The sequence below is a fragment of the Oryzias latipes genome, chromosome 15, assembly GCF_002234675.1.
Source record: "Oryzias latipes chromosome 15, ASM223467v1".
Classification (NCBI taxonomy): domain Eukaryota; kingdom Metazoa; phylum Chordata; class Actinopteri; order Beloniformes; family Adrianichthyidae; genus Oryzias; species Oryzias latipes.
Genome location: NC_019873.2, coordinates 16,528,271 through 16,549,322, shown reverse-complemented (window position 1 = coordinate 16,549,322; position 21,052 = coordinate 16,528,271). Strand labels below are relative to the sequence as shown.

At 40.2% G+C, this 21,052-nt stretch overlaps 2 protein-coding genes across 4 annotated transcripts in view; one reads left to right on the top strand and one right to left on the bottom strand.

The window, feature by feature from the left end:
* arid5b (AT-rich interaction domain 5B) overlaps window positions 1–12,910 on the top strand; it is a 78,520-nt gene extending 65,610 nt beyond the window's left edge. Inside the window, exons 9-10 of the mRNA XM_011484322.3 lie at window positions 8,535–8,751; window positions 8,906–12,910. Coding sequence (XP_011482624.1) covers window positions 8,535–8,751; window positions 8,906–10,879 — 2,191 coding nt within the window. The 3' untranslated portion in view covers window positions 10,880–12,910. The remainder of the gene's footprint in view (window positions 1–8,534; window positions 8,752–8,905) is intronic.
* LOC101159462 (rhotekin-2) lies at window positions 12,777–20,780 on the bottom strand. Of its 3 annotated transcripts, none has more exons than XM_023963782.1 (13): window positions 20,599–20,684; window positions 20,053–20,154; window positions 19,176–19,375; window positions 18,905–18,963; window positions 18,740–18,793; window positions 18,527–18,644; window positions 18,144–18,344; window positions 17,623–17,717; window positions 17,104–17,210; window positions 16,882–17,013; window positions 16,377–16,545; window positions 16,042–16,149; window positions 12,777–15,786 (listed from the first exon to the last, which is right to left on the bottom strand). In XM_023963782.1, the coding sequence occupies exons 3-13, from the start codon at window positions 19,340–19,342 to the stop codon at window positions 15,053–15,055; spliced, it is 1,944 nt and encodes a 647-aa protein (XP_023819550.1). In that variant the 5' UTR covers window positions 19,343–19,375; window positions 20,053–20,154; window positions 20,599–20,684; the 3' UTR covers window positions 12,777–15,052. The 3 variants fall into 3 exon arrangements, with proteins under 3 accessions (XP_023819550.1, XP_011482623.1, XP_011482621.1); XM_011484321.2 differs by having other exon boundaries at window positions 20,053–20,170; window positions 20,599–20,683; XM_011484319.3 differs by lacking the exon at window positions 20,053–20,154 and having other exon boundaries at window positions 20,599–20,780.
* Window positions 20,781–21,052: the final 272 nt, after the last annotated feature.

Here is a 21,052-nt window from a genome sequence, read left to right as displayed (position 1 = left end):
CGATGCTGCAAGCAAAAAAACAAAACACAGGTTATGTTTTTATTCAGTCACTCAGCGAGATGCTGCAGCATTTTGAACCACTACTTTATAATCACTCAGATGGCATAACTGAAGCAAGCATATGGATATGATCCTGAGGGAGCTGTATGGGTTTTGTGCAGTGTCGACTGCACACAGACACACACAGGGCAGCAAGTTTTCCAAGGTTAAACAAATGCCAAATGCGATCTTTCCTGTAAGAGATAACCAGTTGCTCGTCAAGCAGGTCGTTCCTTGAGGCCAGCGACCCTCTCCACATACCTCCGGCTGTTCCAGGTTTATGCATCAGCACAACTCAAGCGCACACACACCTGTCAGTAATACAGCCGGGATGCCAGCAGTGCCATATGAGGGAGCCAGTCATTTTCAGATTGTGTCAAGATTGCATGTTGTAAGCGATTTCGCAAGCCCCTGCAGCAGTGGTTGAGGTGGCTTTTCCAGGGAGCTTGCAAAACCTTATGTGTGTGAGAGTGTATTATTTGGTTTGTTGTGTTTGTATGTAATGTGACTATAAATGGTGTGTTGCCTCATCCAGGAATAGGTGTGTTGAGTTTTAAAGGAACTTCTGCAGTGTAGCACACTGTTGTTAAAGACCTACTCCAATGACAGTCATGTTTTGGCTGTTTTTAACATGTTCTTGTAGCTTCTTTTCCCATGATGGAGGATATGCATGAAGAAAATTTATCTTGAATTGCATTTCTGAGTATTTCTTTATTACAATCATTATGAATCAGGAGCGGACAAAAAATGCAGTAATAAAAAGACTGTAACAGAGACGTTGATGTCACAATCTGTGGGCAACAAGCTCCCTGCTCCACTCTGTTCTAATGCGTCCACCTGCAGACCATTCGATTCATATAAGTCCTCATTTTCCTTGTCTAAGCTGGTATTTAGCTCCAAACTGTACGGTTAAATACTTCCCATATTGCTTGCCATATTTGTTGCACCAGTAAGGTGGTAATGTTAGGGTTGGCGTCGTAAGTGGCTGTAAGCAAGCAGGAGAGCATGTAAACAGATGGATGATGGGAAATGGGGATGGGCTTACAACTCAGAGGCAACTTTCTGATGAACTCCAGCTGATCTGTAGAAACTATGTCCTAGAAAATGACAGTTTTTTTTTTAAATTTTGGCTAAAGACTGCATAATCGTTATTTAAAGACCACTGGGAACACTTTTACAATAAATCAAAAGATGATCGGAGTGGGACTTTAATAACATTCAGAACCATCAATCACTGGATTAAAAAAGTTAGATAACAGCAAAAGTCAGGAATTATTCTGGGTTTGTGGGGTTTATAAATTACTGTAAGGCCAGATGTGAGAAGCTATATTGTTCATGAGACAGTAAGGTGTAAATAGGGTCACAGGAAGGCGGGCAGCGTTGGACAAATTCATGTGGGAAGTGCTGAGGTGTGACTGCTGCTGCGCTGGCCTTTCCCTCTCCAGCCACCGTGAAGCAGCTGAGAGAAAATAATGCTGAATCAATACAAAGCAATAATATCCACACACTGCAGTGAGTACCAGGCTGACAGAGAGAAGGTGTACGAGTGCGCGGTGACCACGATGTTCGTGTGTGTGAGGAAGGGGGTGAGATCAGCTGAAGCTGAGCAAGTTTCCATTCAGGGGAATAATTTTAGCTGAGCCTTGGTGTTTGGGCTGCTTGAAGGGCAATTAGCTTCAATGTATTAACTCAGCAAACATGCCCATTCTCTTTGCATGATGAATGAGGCTGTTTGTAAGCTCGCTCAAGTGTGTGTTTGTTCCCCAGAGGCGTCTTTGTTTCCACCTTTAATCATTAGTCAACGTGCTACAGAAATGTTATTCACAAACAAGAATGTGCAGTTTACAAACTGGAACAACACCTATGCTTTGCTCCCCTCACATCAGATTTGCCTCAGCAAGCCAAATTATAGTAGGGTAAAAACCAGGAAGGGGGGAAGCAATATTTCAGATTATAATTGCTTTCAATTAGGTGGATATTCTTGGCTGTCTTGGATTTATTTAGGTTAAAGACTACTAATATCCACAAGCTTTTAGTTCACTTATATATATTTTTTAAATTACACACATTATCCCTTTACAGCCTTAATGGTAAAATCACATGAAACGGTTTCCTAGGAGATGTTATTGTGAAAGATGGAGCCAAGGGCATAATCACTATATTTATACTGTCCAGAGGCTCGCAGTAATCACTAGTAGAAATGAAGTTGCATTGCTGGGATTGAACAAGAGATAACCTCGGCTAATTGTCATTTCTAAAGTTAGTGTTGTTTAGTCATAGAGCGCCGTTCATTAGCACGCATCGAAAAATCAATGCAGAACCGTCCAAGCCAAGGTCTGCCGCTACAGCTACAGGGAAGCTTTAATGATATTTATTTAAACCGTTTCCCCAGATTAGCTGTCAGAGCCCAGCGCTCTGAATTAAAAACGAGGTCATGAAAAAGATGGCATCAATAACCTTGAAATAGACTGCCTTTTGCTTCTGTGCTGTGCCATTTTCTCTGTGCACCCCCCCCCCTCCACCCCAGCCTGCCTCCCGCCCTCCCGCTCCCTGCCTTGCACTTCATGCTGTTTCTTTCATTATACAGGTCAGCGCCTTTTAACAGCTCCTACATATTTAATCTTCCTGCTTTCCTGCGTGATCTCTTGTTACAGAAACATCACATTCCTCCATATCTCTGTTAATTTCTGCCTGTTACAGATTTTTAATACCTCACCATGCTTTGGCACTCTAATGTAATTGCACAGCGGGGTTGGCGGTGGGGTGGGAGGGGGATAGGATGGGGGGTATCCATGGCAACAGAGAAGCAATTTAGAATAATTTGCTATTTAAAAACTCTGAGGTTTTGGGCAAAAGCGTAGAGTCCTGATGGGGGGGGGAGTGGATTAAATCATTTCATCTTAAAAGTATTAGATGTTTGCCAGATATAGTGTGCACAGAGTCGGGGGCTTGTGAAATATTCTCTGGCTCAGATCATGCAGATATGTGTTTCTTTAAAGACAGATGAATGCCTGATCCAATTTTAGTCGACTAGATGTTTTATTGATTGAGCCTTTATTCATTTCTCTTGGTATCGATGTTCCTGTGCGTTCACTAAAGCTGCTCTGTAGATAAAAAAGAGAGAGAAAAAATGCATTGTTAGGAAACCTTTATTCAGTCTTAACACTGTGAACGCTGGGAAAATAAGGGATCAAATTTGGCTCAGGCAAAAGAGATGAACATTTTCCTTTTATAAATCTCACTCTACTGCATTCTCAGAATCATGCACTCGTCAGCATCTCTCCGCTTTGTCCTTGCTGTTTTGCAGATGTGCTGCCTTTTCTAATGCGGCAGCCCAAACAAAGATTTCATTTATTGCAGCCTCTCATGCTAAAGCAGAGGGGTATCAGTGGACTCCACTGGATAAAGGCTTTTCTTTCATAACCTCCAAGCTAGAAAAACAAGCAAAGACAAACATCAATAGTGACATATTTTATCAAACGGGCATTAATGTGTTGATAGTAAGGAATAAAACTGTAATAAATAAAAGAAACGAGCTGGATAAGATGAGAACATTGTTGTATGTTGTCTTTCTTCATTCCATTACTCCATAAACAAAGTCTCAACATGCTGTCTGGATCAAAAGCCCTGCCAAAATTCTTTATATCTCTGTGACTCTTCTGGACTTCAACTACATTGGGAATGCAGCCAAAGGGCTGCATGTTCTTTACACTAAAATAGCAGGCAGCTATTTTAACCTCTGATGGTATCTCCATGACAAATGCTTCATTGAACATTCAGCGATAAAAAATAGGCTTTTTTTTTTAGCAGCAATCTAACAAATCACAATATTGTGTGATTTCTTTATGTGTGGAATTTGATCAAAAGGTCTGACGGTTCTTTCCTTTGTGACAATGAGAAATCACAGTTTATATCACTGATGTGTGACTGGCAATTGAGAATCTATTCAAGTCAACTGGGATTAATAGCTGAAAAAATAATACATTTTAGTTTATACTTCAGTCCACTTCAGGTCAGCCAAAGAAAACAGATTTTTAGATATTATTTAGGCTTAATAGGAGCCTTGAGTGTTCTTTTATGCAGGATGGTACACATTTATTTTACTAAGTTAGTACTTTTGGCTCACACTTGCGATGGCAAACATTTAACAGCAGCCACAGCCAATGAGAGCAAACCCCAGGGGAACAGTAGAGGTCGTTTTAAATCTGGTATTTTCAATCTTGACAAAAGACTTACGTTTTCATACATTCCTCTGCTGCCCTCCTGTTTTAACTGCATGAATGAGGGTCACCTCAAGTAGTTTGGCTTCGAGACAAAAGAGGAGCTTTGAGGCACCAATCCAGAGCAGAGGGACCAGTTACAATGTCTGTTTATCCCTCTGCTGGCATCTCTCTTTTTTTCAGCTTTGTTTTCTTCTTGATATGATTCTTTTTTAATCGCTGCTTTTATTTTGATAAAAACATTTTAGTATTACATTCCCTGTGTTTTTCTTTTTTTCCCCCTTGTAGGCTCGTAAAAGTAAGTTATTTTATTTCCTCTAAATCTTTCTGCAGCCCTTGGGACTTGTCCTTCAGCCTTTAAAACAGTTCCTTTTTCTGTGCATGAAGCAGCTTGTGTGATCTTAACACAACACCAGCTAAAATTAATTTCAGCACAGATGGGAGGGGAAACTGTTGAAATGGAACAGCCTGCAGCCTTTTTCCATTTATTTAGTGACTTAGGCATTTCTTGGATTTGAGCACACTGCCTGTTCCTGTAACATAAAATGCAGATGACAGCAGCACATTTGCTGGTAAAGTCACCTTGTTGTTTGTTTTTTTTGTATATGTGTAATCCATTATTATAAACCTGCTTAGCTGACACTTGTGCTTTGATGACTTACCCTGTTAACAAATATATTAGAATGATCCTTTAGCTAAATTACACAAGACAGATTTTTATTTGACTTTTTAATCTTTAATCTCACCCATGCATATTTTAGTTGCTTGTTACCAATGAAGAAAAACCGGCTGCTTAAACAAAATCCAGATGATAAGTCGTCATAAGGTACAAGTTAAGTCTTTATTGAGCACATAAAAATGTTGCTTCTCCTACCCTGATGAAATTCTTCCCTGAAATCTGTCATGGCAGCACACGCCCCCAAGTGGCATAAATGATTAACTACACCCAGCTTTGGCTGCCAAGCTCAACGGTTTCTCAGCTTATGAGGAAATTGCTTCTTAAAGTGGTATTGTGTCACAGGCGTTTCGTATAACATATTACACAATCTTGACTTATTTATATTTGAACAGTTTTGAAACTAGTGTTGTCTTTTTATTGACAGATTTATTTGAAAGTTTGAAAAACAATAAAAGAGGGCGCAAACATTTACAGTGGAAAAACTGACATAACAAAAGAAAAATAGTTTAAAGACATTAGTCAACAAACATAAGCTGTAATGTTTTCTTTATGAGATATCTTGTTTTTGTTGACAAAACTAATCACTTTGAGCATGACAGGATTTGCTTGTAACATAACCTTTTTTAGACTTTCCATTTAAAACTATTTAAGGCAGCAGTAATTTCCCGGGATAAGCTCCTACATTATCCGGGCCGATGAAATCCCCTCCCTCGCCCATTATTGACATTCCATGAAGTTGACCCAGACCAAGTCAGACATGTCTTTCCCATACATCATTATCCAATACTCCCTTGTATATATATCTTATAAGACCCTGTTCTTACTCGATAATCAATCACAAGTTGGACTATTTCACAGCTAAAGAAAATATAATTACCATAAACACTATAAGTGTTTTTCTTTTGTAATATGGCCTCAATTTAAATGCTTCACCATTTAAAGCCACATCAAAAGAAACTACAACATTTCCAATTTAGTCACAGCAATATTTGCCTTGTATTAACACGCTTTTATTCCATTGTTTAGTCCTTTTCCCCTCCCCTTCTTCTCTCTCCATTTGGTCTCATTCCTTCCTCTCTTTTCTTTCACAACCTCTGCTCTGTCTCTCCAATAAGTCACATTTAATAGTACATTTCCTTTCTTGGCCTGGGGCCTGGTGCCAGACCAGCTGTATGAAATGTAGTTTTGCCGCTTTCCTGCCAGCACTTTTGTTCAGAGGAAAAATAACAAAAAAAATCCCACAGAGCCTCTTGAACTCTCCGGGGCTTTTTTTTTCTCTCCCTTGTCCCCCCCATTTCTCTTTTGAAGAGGAGGAGAAACGGCTCTTGATTCATTGTTTGTTTTACCGCCATGCCCCTTAAAAGGAATAGCACAACCATCTCTCCTTGTTACATGAGAAGACCTTATTTTTCTGTCATGACTGAAAAAGTCATGTTTCTGCCTGACTTTCATGGATTGTTACTTTACGAAACCTGACAGAGGATCTGGAAATATTTTCAGAGAAACATGTTGGAGTTTGTAGTTTTCAGTTGTGGTTTCCTTTCTACTGCGTCTCTTATTTCTGGTCCTGTGCCAATTTCCATTTTCTTCCCTGAGCAATAAAAGTCTAAAAGTTTCCCTTGCTGGTTTCTTCATGTCATTATTTTACACATGGGTATTGTTATGTTATCCAGATCTTGATGTTCCCATTAGTTATGACATCAGATGTGGAAAATTAACTTGGAAAGAGTTCAGAGGAGAAATAACAAAAGTCGTTATTTGCGGGCTGTTTATTTTAAGCATATATTCATTGTCACGAAGCACGAACTCAATTAAGCTTGAAAGTATGCCGTGGTCTCATGTGTTCAAAACATAAATATGAGAGCGCTGTAACTACTTCAAGAGCTTCTGCTGTTAGTCAGATTAGTGGGAAAAGAGATATTACATGAAGCAAAGTTCCTTTATAGCGTTTGATTTCAAGTCTTCCAGATATTTTTGTGTTTTTTACTCCCAGCCACAGTAACTTCACACACCCACACAGACATTCTACTCTGTCAAGGTTAAAGTAATACCAAATGTGATCTGTCTCAGCAGGGGATGACTCGTTATTCACAATCTCACTCCTTTTTTTTTAACACGCCCATGCTCAGACTCTGGCACCAGTTGGAGCCTGGATTTCCCCTAGTGTAGTTTAATTACAATAGAGCTCTTAATGCTTTCCAGGTAATAAAACAAGGGTGGTTTTAAGATAACATATACAATGCAACACATGCTCAAGCTGCTGCTGGTTAGAGAGTTTGGTATTGTGAAAGTTTTTAATTTCATATCACCTTTAAGCTTTTTGGGCTAAAAATGTTTTGTAAATCTCATGTGTGATCATTAAGGACCCACTCCAATGAAAAACATGGTTTTGGTGTTTTTAACGTGTTCTTGTAGAATTTCTTTCAAGATGGAGGATATATAAATATAATAATATAATATAATATACACACACACACACACACACACACACATATATATATATGTATCTATATGTATGTGTGGGTGTGTGTGTGTGTGTGTATGTACGTGTTGATGTATGTGTGTGTATATGTGTATATATGTATATGTATATATATGTATGTAGGTGACGATATGAGGAAAACTCACGATATGCGATGTTAATGATCAATGTTGTTATAACGATATAAGTTGCGATACATGAACAAATAGCTAAACAATATTTTCCATTTCACTGCAACAGTTTAATTTAAATAAGAGTCCCCTTAACTTCCCCTAACTTAGTGTCCCCTTAACTTAACTAACTCAATTTATTTGATTTGTTAAATACTTCAAGCTGCCATAAGGTTGTTTTAGCTTATTTGAGACGACCATTTATTGCAATTTTCACGTTATGCATAATTCACAGCATGATATCGCTATAACGATACATTTGCGATTTATTGTGCAGGCTTATATAATATAAATATAAAATTAAGCTTAAAATTGTATTCCTGATTATTTTTTTATTCAAATTCTTGTGAATCAGGAGCAGAGGAAAAAATAAAAGCACATAAAAAGCACATTAGTTACATAGAACATAGAAAAAAGAGAAAATAAGCCGGGCATGCCACAAGGTCCCTGCTCCTCTCCATTCTGATGTATCCACTTGAAGACAAAGAGATCCGTCTTTTTTTTCCTTGTCTGAGCTGATATCTGGCTTCAATCTGTACGGCTGGAGAACTCCAATATTGTTCACCATTTTTGTTGCATGGTTGGGGGTGTGAGGGGCTGTACACTAGCGGGAGAATGTGTAAACAGACGGATGAAGGGAAATGCGAGTGGGCTTACTCCACGCTAACAGTCCCGCCCACAATTCAGAGGTGAATTTGTGATGAACTACTGCTGCCCTGCAGAAACTATGTCCTAGAAAACGGCACAGGTTTTGTATTTGGCCAAAAAAGACATAACCATGATTAAAAGACCACTGGGTATGCTTTCAAAATAGATCAGGATCACTGGTGATCCTTTTGTCTGTTTGTCTTGTCTTGTTGTGTCTTGTTTTCACCCTAACCGTGCAGAACGTCACAGCTACATGTGGCTCAACCTGAGATGATCAATTGCCTTTTTTTCCTCAGGCTCCTCCTTCCTTATGAGAGGCACATTAAAGGCGAGCAGGACAAGCCCCTCCCCTTGGCCAAACCCAGGAAGCAGGATGGCGGCCAAGAGAAGGCCTCTGTCGCCGGAGCCAAATCGAAAGGAGTGGGGGCCAAGAAGCTAAAAAGCCCCAGCAGTCCAAAGCCGGGGAGCAAAAAGGACCAAGGGGAGACTGCAAAGGGCCAAGAACAATCACAGGTCAGTCACAACTGCTGGCTCATCGAGATTCCTCCACAGCCTAAATTCAGTTATTTATTTATCTGGCTTTCTCATCTGAACCTTTTACCAGAATTTTCATTGATTCTTGATACATTCTATTAAAAATATCTGTTGCACTTTGTGCCTCATGCAGGACTTCAAGGGGAAAGAAGGGAATCACGAGCTGTCTGCTTCAGTAATGCAAGATTCATCTCTGCAAGACGAGCCCATAATAATAGAGGAAGAGGAGTTACATCTCACTTTGAAGAAGGAAGAATCACTGTCAGCGGAGCAGCCATCTCTATTATGCCCCAAAGAGCCAGGCTGCAGATCCCCACACGCCGGCCTCCACCCCCAAATAAGGCCAGCTCTCCAGTCCGAATGGAGAAAAATCAATGAGCCCGTCTCATTGAAAGTCGCAGGCGAACAGCAAACTGAAGGGCATTTCATTCCTAAAAATCCTTACCTGCTTCATCGCTGGGATCAAAATAAAGCTGCTGGACACGGGGCTTTGCAAGAACCCTTCTCTAAGGTCAAAGACTCCACCGAGCATCACGGTGGGAGAGTGGGGAAGGTGCTGCCCATGTGCAAGCAGACAGATGGACAATGCCTGAATTTGAGCATAGATTCTTCACAAGACAAAGAGGACTATGGCATCATTAAGAAAGAGTCTGCTCAGAGCCCCGGGCAAGCAGCTGCCTACAGCAAAACCAGTCAGGGGGTCATGTCTCCATTGGCCAAAAAGAAGCTCCTCTCCCAAGTTTGCGAATCCAACCCTTTCTCCTTTTCTCCTCTTAAGCCTCCACTGTCCACTGTTGCATCTTCTTTCCCTGTTTTATCCGTGGCTGACGAGAAGAGAAAAGGGGAGGACAAGGAGGTGAGACAGAGGCGTGGATCAGACAGCATCCCCGAGACTATATTCAGGCCATCAGTCATCCAGCATGCTCAAAGCAGCAAGGCTCCGCACCAATCAAACGGAGGCCAACCTGAGAGGAGCGCTGCTGGGGAGCCTTCAGACACCTACAGCTGCCGGACAAACCTGCAGGCTCAGGTCAATGCACCATGGCAACCCTTTCTGCCCCGCACCCAAGCTCCGGACACTGTCGAGAACAGCGGAGAGAAGCTACTTCAAGTCTCAGTTGCTCAGTCCAGAAGCTTTGCAGGCGATTGCTACTCCTCCCCTCACCTCCACAGTCTGTACAGACAAACGGAGAGCTGCTTGAGCCAGGAGAGGATGGCCGGCTTCACCGGCGGAGAGCGGAGAGAGCACTACACCAGAGAGCATGAGGGCAGTCAAGGCTTTGTTTGTGGCAGCTTGGAGCCGGAGGGCTTGGCCTACAGGTGTAACTACAGTGACAGGACTCAAACACTTGCTGAAAGCAGGGAAGCTGAAGATGAGCCTAGAGACTTCTCAATTTCTAAACCTCTGTCTCAGAGGTTCTCAAAGCCCCCCTTTTGTAGTCTCTCTTATTCAATCATGCATCAGAGTTTAGATTCCCATCCTAAAGCCTGCCGAGTTCCACCTATGACAATCTCTCCCCCAAAACAGAGCTCAGTGGAGTCAATGCAATCCTTTCCTAGCCCCAAAGTATCAGGGGAGTCGTCCCTCTCCAGTCCCATTCGGCCTAATAAGAGGAGCCTTGTGGAGCCTGAGGGTGAGGACGCCCCAGAAAGAAAAGTGCGGGTGGTGACGCCAGTTCATCCTGCTGGCACAGTGAGACGCAGCGACCCGGAGGAGCTGAAACCAGCAGAGCCAGCCCACGCAATTCACCTTAACAATCATCTACCCGAGGGCCACCCCACAACCACCTTCCTCCCTCACCACGCTGCTCACCTCTACCCCGGCATTTACACACACGGCAGCCTGGTGTCACAGGACGGCATGCGGCAGCACCCGGGCTTGCAGTACTTAAAAAGCCAGTCCGCTGTGTCTCCCCTCGTGCCACCTTTAACCCTCCACTCCATGATGTTCCACAGGCAGCTACTGGCCTCCAGCCCAAGCCCTCACCACTTCTACAGGCACCCTGGGGGGGCAGCACTGTACGAAGACCTGTTGCACCATTTCTACCCTCTCTCCACCCTCCCACCACCTCAGCTGTCCTCGGTACACCCCAGCACCAGACTGTAAAGGAGAGGTGGAAGCTTGCTTTCCCACTCTTCGTACTTCATCCACAGAAACTGTGTTGGCTTCTCTCTGTCTCTCATGTTCGGAGAGTGTCGAGACGAAACACTGATTGCAGCGTTGACTGATGAATTTGTCAGTCAGACTGAGAGCTCTATTTTCTTTTTTTTTTTTACTTGTGTATTCCTTTCGTTTATATACTTTGCACTGTTCTTTGTATCACCACTTACTGTATATTTTTATGTTGCTGTTGTATCCCCATTTGCACAATGCTCACGTTTGTGCTCACAGATCAGTTTGCCGCTCTTGAGGCGAGTTGTTGCTCTGGATATTTAAAAAGACAAGGGCAGCAGAGAAAAGCCATGCGTTTACCTCCTCTGAGGGCTACACTTTGTTGCTTAAAACACTACAACTATGACAGCAGAACTATAACTAGACGTGCGTTAAAACATTGCAATCTTCAGCAGCTGATGAGCGCATTATTACTCTTTAGGCAGCCGCTGCGTTGCAATTGTTTACATGGCTAAACTCTGTAGCCTGTTTGTGCCACAGCTAATTTACCCGGACTGCTTAGAATAGACGTTAACACTCACTGTGGTGCTGCTTAACACAAGTAGTTTTGATCATGACACATCATTCAGCGGTGCTGTGTGTGACAGATGTACTGTCAACTCTTTTTTATTATATTTCAGGTCTTTATTTGCTGTCTTTCAGTTCGAAAATGACAAATCATGAATGTTTATTTGTTAAAAATTTGGTCCATCGCACAATTTGTGATTAAAAGACTGTTGAAGCTTTTTCTTTCTTTCTGCGTGACCAGCGTAATGAAGCAGGCATGTGCTGCAGAGCGCATTATATTAAGAAAAAAGAAAGAAAGAGGAGAAAAATGACCATTTCATCTTTTTGTTCCTCGACTTGAAAAGCTTTTTTTTGATGCACAGCGCCCTGAAAAGACCCACTGTATGATTTCATGAGAATGTTGTCTCTTAGGATTTTACTGCTTTGCAAATAAACGTGCCTTTTGCAGTCTTGGATTAGAGTTAGCACTACACTTGTTAAGGTTTATCTTCTGTAGCAGGCTAGGAATGTCTATATTTCTGTCACCCTTGTCTCAAATACAGCGCGCACTCATACTTAAATAGATAAGGCACACTTGGCTTGTCGACACCAGACTTAAAGGGTAAGGCACAAATTTGTATTATTATTTTTTATAAATAAGTCAAACATTAAGCCAGTATTTAGCATCTTTGTCCAAACCCATCAACTGGTTTACCTGCGTCAGATGAAACGATTAAACAAGACCTTGCAGGATTTACTGACAGTTGGTATTGACACAGGTCTGGTGTCTGCTGTCCACAGGGCATGTGTGCGCTCTGTGTTCTCGAGCATTGATGAAAAGGTACCAGACTCCATAAAGTATGCTTACTGTGCTCCACAGCCTGGAGGTGGAAACACAACACCTGCGCTGGCTTTTACAACCACTATAATTGCAATCCAGGATACTCGAAATATACAGTGTCTGGTGTTTGAAGAGAAGAAGAAGAAAAAGCTGTAAAGTTGAACTAAGTACTTAAAGACATTTATTTCAGATTACGTACTGTACATTGCTGTGTGTAGGTAAAACTTGCATATAGTACTGGCTTCTGTACAGACCATTTATATGGGATCAATTCATGGCAACCCTCCAGTCTTACTTCTTGTGTAAATAGCTCTGTAGATAGCACTGTGTGATTGTTGTCATCTATCAGTTATAATCTGTACATACTAAACAAAAAAGAAAAAAAGTATAACAGTTGGTTACACAATTTATCTTTTGTCCTATTTGCTCTGTTTTATGTACGGCTCAGATAAACACTACAATTTAAAAATTAGGAAACTATTTTTTTGTTGTTGCGGTTTCACCTTTTTTTTTTTTTTTTTTGCAACGTCATTTCCATTAATGTGTATCCTAAAAGTGTTTTTGATACCGTAGCCATCTGTTTACCAATCACTCAGCTGACAAGATTTAAAAAAATAAAGACATTTTGTATGGTATGACCTCCTGTATATTTAATTAAAATATTTTACTATCAATACACGTTTCTTCAGTTGTGTTCTTAATTCATTTATATACATATTTCTTTCAGTAAAGACTGGGTCTTTTCTGTAAAACCTTCATCCCATTATTAGAGTCTATCTGCCTTCATTTTCAAAATAGGGCACTTCTGGGCTCAAAGCCAGATAAGTCTCTCCTGTATTGCTGCAGTGAAGAAATGTGCCAGTTCATGTATCTCTGAGATGTGAATTGAGCTGCAATAAAAGCTAGGTCTCGACTTATTTTTACCCCACTGCAAAATCTTTAACATAAAAAAAATATTCAGCAATACTTCCAAGCTCAGCAGAAATAAGCAGCCTCACCAGGGTGGAATGTAGGTTGCTTTATTGCAGCAATATTACAAAAATAATCAGTTTTCTAAACTGCAGAGTAGAAGAGAAACTGAAATGTTTAAGAAATAATAGCTACAATTATTTTAGAACAAATTTTCTTTCACTTTATTGCACTAAGAAATTGCAGAACAAGGGCAAGATCAGTGTATGATTACCTAAATCAATGCTAACTGATTAGGAAGACTGATACAATACAGGAAAAAAACATTTTATAAAAAAGAAAAACAGTACAAAAAAATGAACCGCAACAATTTAGCATAGATGCTGACGTTAAGAAGGCATTTGCACATTTTCTCCCATTTTATTCCACTATAGATAAAACCACATCTCTTCCACTCTGATTGGAGAATTCACCAGAGGGGTCTATACACAAATGCTGAACTACATCTGGAAATAGAGTTTTTACTAAATTAAAAATTTAAAAAAGCATTACGTCTGGATTAGAGCCTAAGAAATCATCCATGTAAGAAACAAACACTAATAAACTTTAGTTAAAAAAAAACTCATGCAGTAGAAAATCAAAATGACTAATATATCAATCACATACACACGAGAAAATGTTCTTTGCTGCATTCTTTTTCGTTTTTTTTTTTAACAAGCCATTGCCTTGAAAGGCTAAAATTAAATCCCATTAACCACCTTCCCACAAATCTACATCACCCTCCAAATGTGGCTAAATTTGCAGAGCCAGATAAGGAAAATGTTCACAGCAGCTTTACCCTGTTCTGCTTTAGAGAGACTGGCAATTTCAGGGAAAGTATTGAAACGTAATGTTTTCTACAGTATGAGTAATTATGATGACCATTCTTCAACACAATATCATTAAGTGGCTAAAATATTTAGTGGTTGGCAGTACGGGGTGTGCTCAAAACATACACAAGGGCATTCATTATTTAGGCCACTCAAAAGGCCCATTCATTCTGCAAAGTTCACAGCATTTATTGGCTGCAGAGTTAAATTATGTTAGACATATTGTGTGGCCAGTAAAAACCAAGGTCACTCTATTATTAAGACCTCTGGGGAAAGGGAGAAGTCACATTACTGCTCGCAAAGCTCCTAAAATTGTGTTCCTTTAAAATCTGGTATAGTGGTCATAAAGTCGTCACAGTAGGTGGAATATGTTGATGGTTCCAAAAGGGATGACTCATCCACAGTTAGCCACTGGATCAATCTCTGTTTGAGTGTTTTTGCAAAATCCCTTTCCTTCAGTTCAATGCCCCAATGGCAGAAAAAAAGCAGCTTTTACTTTATCATTTGCGAGTGACGATGCCTTTGCGTTAAACAGCAAACAGCTTTCAACTTTTTTAGCAGGTTGGCTGCAAAAAAAACAGAAATATGCTGAAATGCATTTGTACACTATTGCTATTTTGTTTGAGTCTTTAAGGAGAACTTATCTTAACAATGATGACAATTTTTAAGATTTTTCTGTTATGGCTTCCAGTTACACCCCACAGCAGCACTCATAATGTTATTAAATGTTAGAAAACATACTTAAGCAGTGCTGACGATGACATGAGATCCTTTAGCAGTTAATAATGTGCTGGATGTGCATTTGGATCATAACTGGTTCCTTTACTGGTTCCTCCCAATCAGGCTGTAATGGCTTTAGCATTATAATAATGCATAGGGAACATTTAAGTGACGTTTTTAGATCCTAATCTCAGGGAAAATCAGGTTAGATTATTTACCAAAATTTCTTCCAAGAAAATTTCCAAACAGACTTTGAGTTGTTAGTGCAGTTAAAAAACCATGTTATGTTGTTTGGGGTTCATATGGTGACGTTAGCTCAACAGTCAATCTTAGAGTGCTTTCATGTTCATCATTTTCTCTGAAAGATTTCCTCAGTTTGCTGCGCGGTGCTGGAACAGGACAAGGACCACTGACGGCTCTGACAAAGCCATCAGCTGCGGCTTCAGGAGTTTGGTTGTCCAGTTGCTGCAGAGGCGCATGAGGCTCGCCCTGTGGTTGCACTTCAAGGATCCCAAGAGGAGCATTTTTTCGCAGGGCTGCGGAGCCGCCAGCGCTGCTGCGCTGGAGCTGCTGGATGATGGCAGAAAACTTGGCATCCAGAGATGGTCTGCCAGTTTTGGACCTTGTGGTTGGCCGTGTAATGCAAGCTCCAGAGTTCTCCTTTTCCTGGTTTGAAGGAGGAGGCTGGCAATGAATGGGAGGAAGGGGAGGTCGGGCAGGACGAGTAGGAGGAGCAAAGGGCTCCTTGTCAGATGGAGGAGGAGGAGCCCGTCGTTTCTTACTACTGAGAGGTGTAGAGTTTGTGTTTGGCTTAGGGCTCGAACAAGGAGTGGAGGTTCTGCTGTGGGACATGGTACTCTTCTCCACAACCAAGGAATGGGACCCATCAAAGAGATTCGACCAATTAGGAGCCTCCTTCTTGTCTTCACAGCCAATGAGGAAGCTGCCGTCCGTCTCCTCAATTTTACTGTGGATAATATCTGTAATACTCTCAAACTTACCAGGAGAACTTATACCTGTAGGAAACATGAAAACAAATCAGAAACTTCATCTTTTAGATAATCCAACGACACAAATTCAAACAATATTTCTCTGTTCTCATTTGCATGTGAATTGATTTAATTTGCATGCATTAACCACTGGAGTGAGCACTATTATGCATAGCTAATGGGACGTATTATATTTCATTTATTGTGAGCACTTGCATTATCCGACATTATCTACTATATAAAGCAACTCTCTTCAGCGGCTAATATAATGACTGTACTCACTGAGTTCGTTGTAAACAGAGTCAGCCTGCTTGGTGAGGAAGAGGGATGGTTTCCGTGGTGATGCAACTACAATTTTCATTAGGCTGTCACAGCAGCGCAGCCACTGGCCTGGGTTTAAACAAGGGGAGACAAGAGACACCTATTAACCAAACTCCACTTTTATTCGTTTTCTCCTTCTCACAGAATTTTGGCCAAACATAAATTTGTCTCCATCCCTCAGTTAGGACTGTGGCACACAAATTCTCTTTTTCTAATCATGTACTTTTATATAATTTTCATTTTTGTCATGGAAACGGCTGAACTGCAGCCGGAGGCAAAAAAAAAAATAAACACACTTTGATCATAGATATGCTGGTGAAGGGCGTCCAGCCAGTTCTCCAGCTCATCGTTGGTGTCTGTGATGAAGACTGTGGTCTGAGATCCCTCTGGCGAAGGGTTGATGATGGACAAACTCCTGGATTTGTGGCCTGCTGACTCCTTCCCTACCACTCGAATTCGCGTCTCCTGCATTTCCAACACAAACTGCTTAACATACCCTCCAGGCATTGAGCAAATTTTCTTTTATGCAACTCTGAAAAAGTGTCATTAAATCTTAACATAGCAGCAAAATGCCAAAATCCACAGAAGAAGAGTGAGTAATGTGGCATTTTGCTTTCTGGTGGGCTTCCAAATGTTACACAAAAGACTACACTCAAATCTAAAAATCAGCAATAACAAACTTGAGATGTTTGTAATTAAATGTCACAAAATGTAAAAGAAAGGCAGTAGTATTGAAAAAAAAAAAGGGACATTTTCTTATTCTGCTTTAGAAGGAATAACATTTTTGCCTCCCTCACTTACCTTAGTGACAGGCACACGGAGACAGGGCTGCACTTTGGCATCAATTTCTTCTGGGGAGAAGTAACATGAAAAAAAGCCAGCGCTCAGCACACAGTAGAGATTGCAGCAGCGGCTCATCCCCTCAACACTTTGCTGAAAAATCACAATAACAAACTCAGAACTCAATCCAGTAACAAGTCCCACAGTTTGCGAAACCTCTTAAAAGCTATTTTAAGGGTCTACCTTGTGATTCAAGTAACCACTCATGATGTTCTGTGCCATGCAAACAGGCTGTGCCACCAACTGACAGCAGAGGTTGCCATAAAGTGGAAGCCATGACGACCATTCAGCTGTGAAAGGGGAGATCAGCAGGTTAGATGACAAAAAGAAAATAGCCTTCAATAATTTACCGGAGTATCTTATTTTCTTCTTCATGTGTAGCTTTTTTGTTTGTTCCATAATACACACAATGAAGTAAATATGTACCACAAGCATACTACACGTCTTACTCTAAAATTAGGGCTTTAGAACAAAAACCAGACTGAGTCACACTTTCTTTCCCCCTAATCAATTTAATTGTTAAAAAACGACAACAACAAAGGAATCCAAGCTAAACTTCAATTATAGGTTATTTTGTTTCATTTTGGGTATTAACCCAACTGGGGTAAAATATTTGATTATTGCTATGCTGTTGATTCAGCTGAGAGCAAAACATATATATTTCTTTCGTTACCTTAGATATAAAATCCACTTGTGTCTTACCATCTTGGAGAACAATGAGAGAGTGAGACTGAAAACTGCCTTCAGCCTCAGGCAGGCCCAGGGTGGTGTAGGCCAGCAGGCTGTATTTGGCTCCACTGTAACAGGGAGACAGATACATAACATACAGATTTTAGCTCATTTAAAAGCAATGTTTTGATGTTTTGTGAATGCACCGTTTGTTTTTTTTGTAATTTATCTTTAATTCCAGAAAGCAAGGGATCCCTTTCAACATGTGGTTTGTGTCATTTAAAAATACTACGGTATGTGCAGACGTGCAACCAACCTAAAATTTATGTAGGTAAAATGACAATAAGAACAAACAAGCAAAAAAATTGTTTTTTTTGACATATGAGGATAAAAGGACCACAAAATATTTACAACTAGAAATACATATTTCAGTAAATTATGTCCTTCAATAAAAAAAATCCAAAAGAAAGTGTTTAATTGCATCCTTTATTTACTCAAACAATCTTCTGACTTGTGGGCTTTGTTGGACTTTTGTGAGAAATCAGAGGACATACTTGGGTATGGGGTTATGTTGGAGGAAGGTGTCAGGCTCTGCACTCTCCAGCAGAGAGCAGAATTTCTTTTCAGAGGCCCTTCCAAACGAGTTACGAAACTTCTTTGCCAGTTTCTTTGGCGTGTTAACCACAGTCAGCTCTTCCTCCAGAGCACAGCTCCACAGCTCCACCCTCAGCTCAAACTCAGGAACTGCATCTTTACTGAGAGCAGATCACGGTATCAAACTAAGAACTGAACAAATCAAGTCTAGATGGTTTAACTACATCTGATTTAGGGTGCATTGAAGCAGAACTGCCAACACAATCCCTTAAATTGATCTCAAATAAACAAAAAAAATATTTCTTCCAAAATCATCATATTGGAGTGGAAGGACAATATTTACAAGATGGTGACTCCTTCAAAGCAGACGTCGGTGACTGATCTGTCCAACACCACCATCTCTGTGTCAAACACATCTGAGCCCATCTTGATCAAGCAAAACACCGCCACCCGACGAGAGGCTGCCAAACGCAGGAATTTACAGTAAATATGCGAGTAAAACAAGTATCCACAAAAAGTAACATGCCAACAAGAAATTCAAATGAAACAAACTTACTTCCTTTGTTATTAAAGTGTTCAGAGTCACTCCACAATAAAGGAATACGGAGACCTAATCAGAAAAGGAGAATACGTGTTATTCCTATAAATAAATAATTGTTTGGTTAGTTTATTATATGTTGGATGTTTTATGACTTTTTGCAAAAAATATGAACTTTCTTACCAGAGAGTGCAATGGTCCCATGACACGCCACACGTCCACCAGATGCATGCTCTGCAAGTCTTTAAATTCATTTTAAAACTCATCTTAGTATGTTTCGATAAATGTTCACCACAAAAGAAAAACTAACAATAGTTTTAAAAATTCCCCTTTGTTCTAGTGAAGCTTCAAACATTTCATTTAAGTCTTGATTTCTTCAATAAAGCAGAGATTATTGTTTAAAATCTGTCTTTTTTAAATAACCTGGAAGTGCATCTTCCTACTTTCTTCCTACCTTCTCGCCGCTCCCATCATGCCCTGCTCCTCTTTTTGCCTCTGCAGCAGAGTCTGATAAGCCTTGATCCTGGCATTGCAGGTCAAGAGGTTCTTGGAAGCGTTAAGAACTTGTTCTCTCTTACTGCAAGCCAGCAAAAGCTTGTAGGCGCCCTCTCGCATTCGCATCTCAAAGTCAAGCTTCGCTTGCACACTTGTGTTCTGTGTGAACACAACACACAAAAGGTTTAGCAAAAAAGTTTGTTTCAAACCAAACAATGACAGCTTATATTATTCTAGACAGACAATAGGCTAAAACACAGGCTGACTAGAGTGAATTTGTGACTTTTGTTTAAAATGTTATTTTAAGTTTAAAAAATATGAATTCAATGACTGATGCATGAAACTTGTATTTGCCAAATATATGCATTTGAAAAAATAAATTAACCACATTCGGTTAGCTTTTTAGTAGTATTTCTGTGACTAGAATGTTTTTTCCCCCCAAAGAAATTAGGCAATTGATCAATATATACAAGAAAAAAAACAGATACTTATCAAAATCTAAAAATCGTTATATGGCATTGTGATTTACAAGTGCATCATCCCCGTTAAAAATCTGCTTCTTTATTTTAATTTAAAAAACTTCTGTTAATTCTACAGATATAGTATCTAGGTATGTTCTATAAGGAGCCACACCTGACAAAGCAGTGAACAGAAAAATCATGAATAAACTTCATAAAGACCAATAAATACTACATGTTTAAACTAATATTAGTACATAAAGAATTTGTCTTTTATATGCTTGGAATTTGTAATAAAAAAAAAGAAGCAACTTAGACAGAAACCTGCGACAAGGTCAAGAGATTAGTGGCATTTTTTGATATTGCCTCATGCCATTCCTCAAAATCCTGTGCTTTTTACATCACCAATGACATCTGCTGCTAACTCTGGTCTACAGCATGTTTTCTCTCCACCTTTGGCTTTTCAGATGCAACATTTCTCTGCATGAATAATAAACTGGGCAGACATGATGCACAGTCGTAGTATAGTCAATCTGTATTTACATTGCAGTTTTCACAAACCATGCTTATTAAGTTTTTTTTACTGTGAATTTTTTTCAGTCCTATTGCATTTACATTTCTATATTGATCTGACTAAACACAAGGTATCAATACTTAAAATGTGCTGCTTTTTACATAAAAGCCATTAAAAAGACATCATTTCTTCCTTATTCAGGGCTTAACAGTCGGTTATGTGTATTATATTTACAAAATAAGTCAAGAAAGATACATTAGATATGAACAAACACCACAATAGTTGCAGATGCTGCTTGTACCGAATAATACTTATACTATCGCTGCACTTTGCACCCCCTGGGGCACCAACTGACCTGTCATTGTTACGCACGCGCACACAATAACCACTCTTTAGCTCCTCAACCATACCTCTGTCTGCAAATTCACCGAACTTTCTCCTGTTTTCTTCCGTTTGATTTCCATTGTGATGCTAGAAGCAGAAGACAAAATCGACCTGGAGCTGTCGTTTCGCTTGGAAGTTTGAACATCCCGGGAGTCGTCCATTTTGCCCGTTCATTCGCTGTTCGACTGTGCATCACACGCCCCTAACGGACGAGAGACGCTCGATTCTAACACCCTCAGATGCCGGACCAAATGATAATGTCATCCTCACAAGGGCGCAAGTTTGAACATAAAGACAAAAAACGTAGGAATGAAAAAAAGAGCCTCCAAAATTATCTCAAAACAGTTTATTTTTAACGTTGTGTCTTTTTTTTAATAATTTATGTTGGCACAAACGGAACCCCATGTACCCTTATATTGATACCAAGTCTAATGGCGGCGTGTTCACGTCTTAAAACCTAACGCTCTTGCATTATCTTTG

Coding starts and splice junctions, on each gene's coding strand:
- LOC101159462 (XM_011484319.3), bottom strand. CDS start 20,733: ATGGACGACTCCCGGGATGTTCAAACTTCCAAGCGAAACGACAGCTCC. Junction 19,376..20,598: donor CGGTGAATTTGCAGACAGAG/GTATGGTTGAGG, acceptor GTGTTCACACAG/AACACAAGTGTGCAAGCGAA. Junction 17,211..17,622: donor TCTCATTGTTCTCCAAGATG/GTAAGACACAAG, acceptor CCCCTTTCACAG/CTGAATGGTCGTCATGGCTT.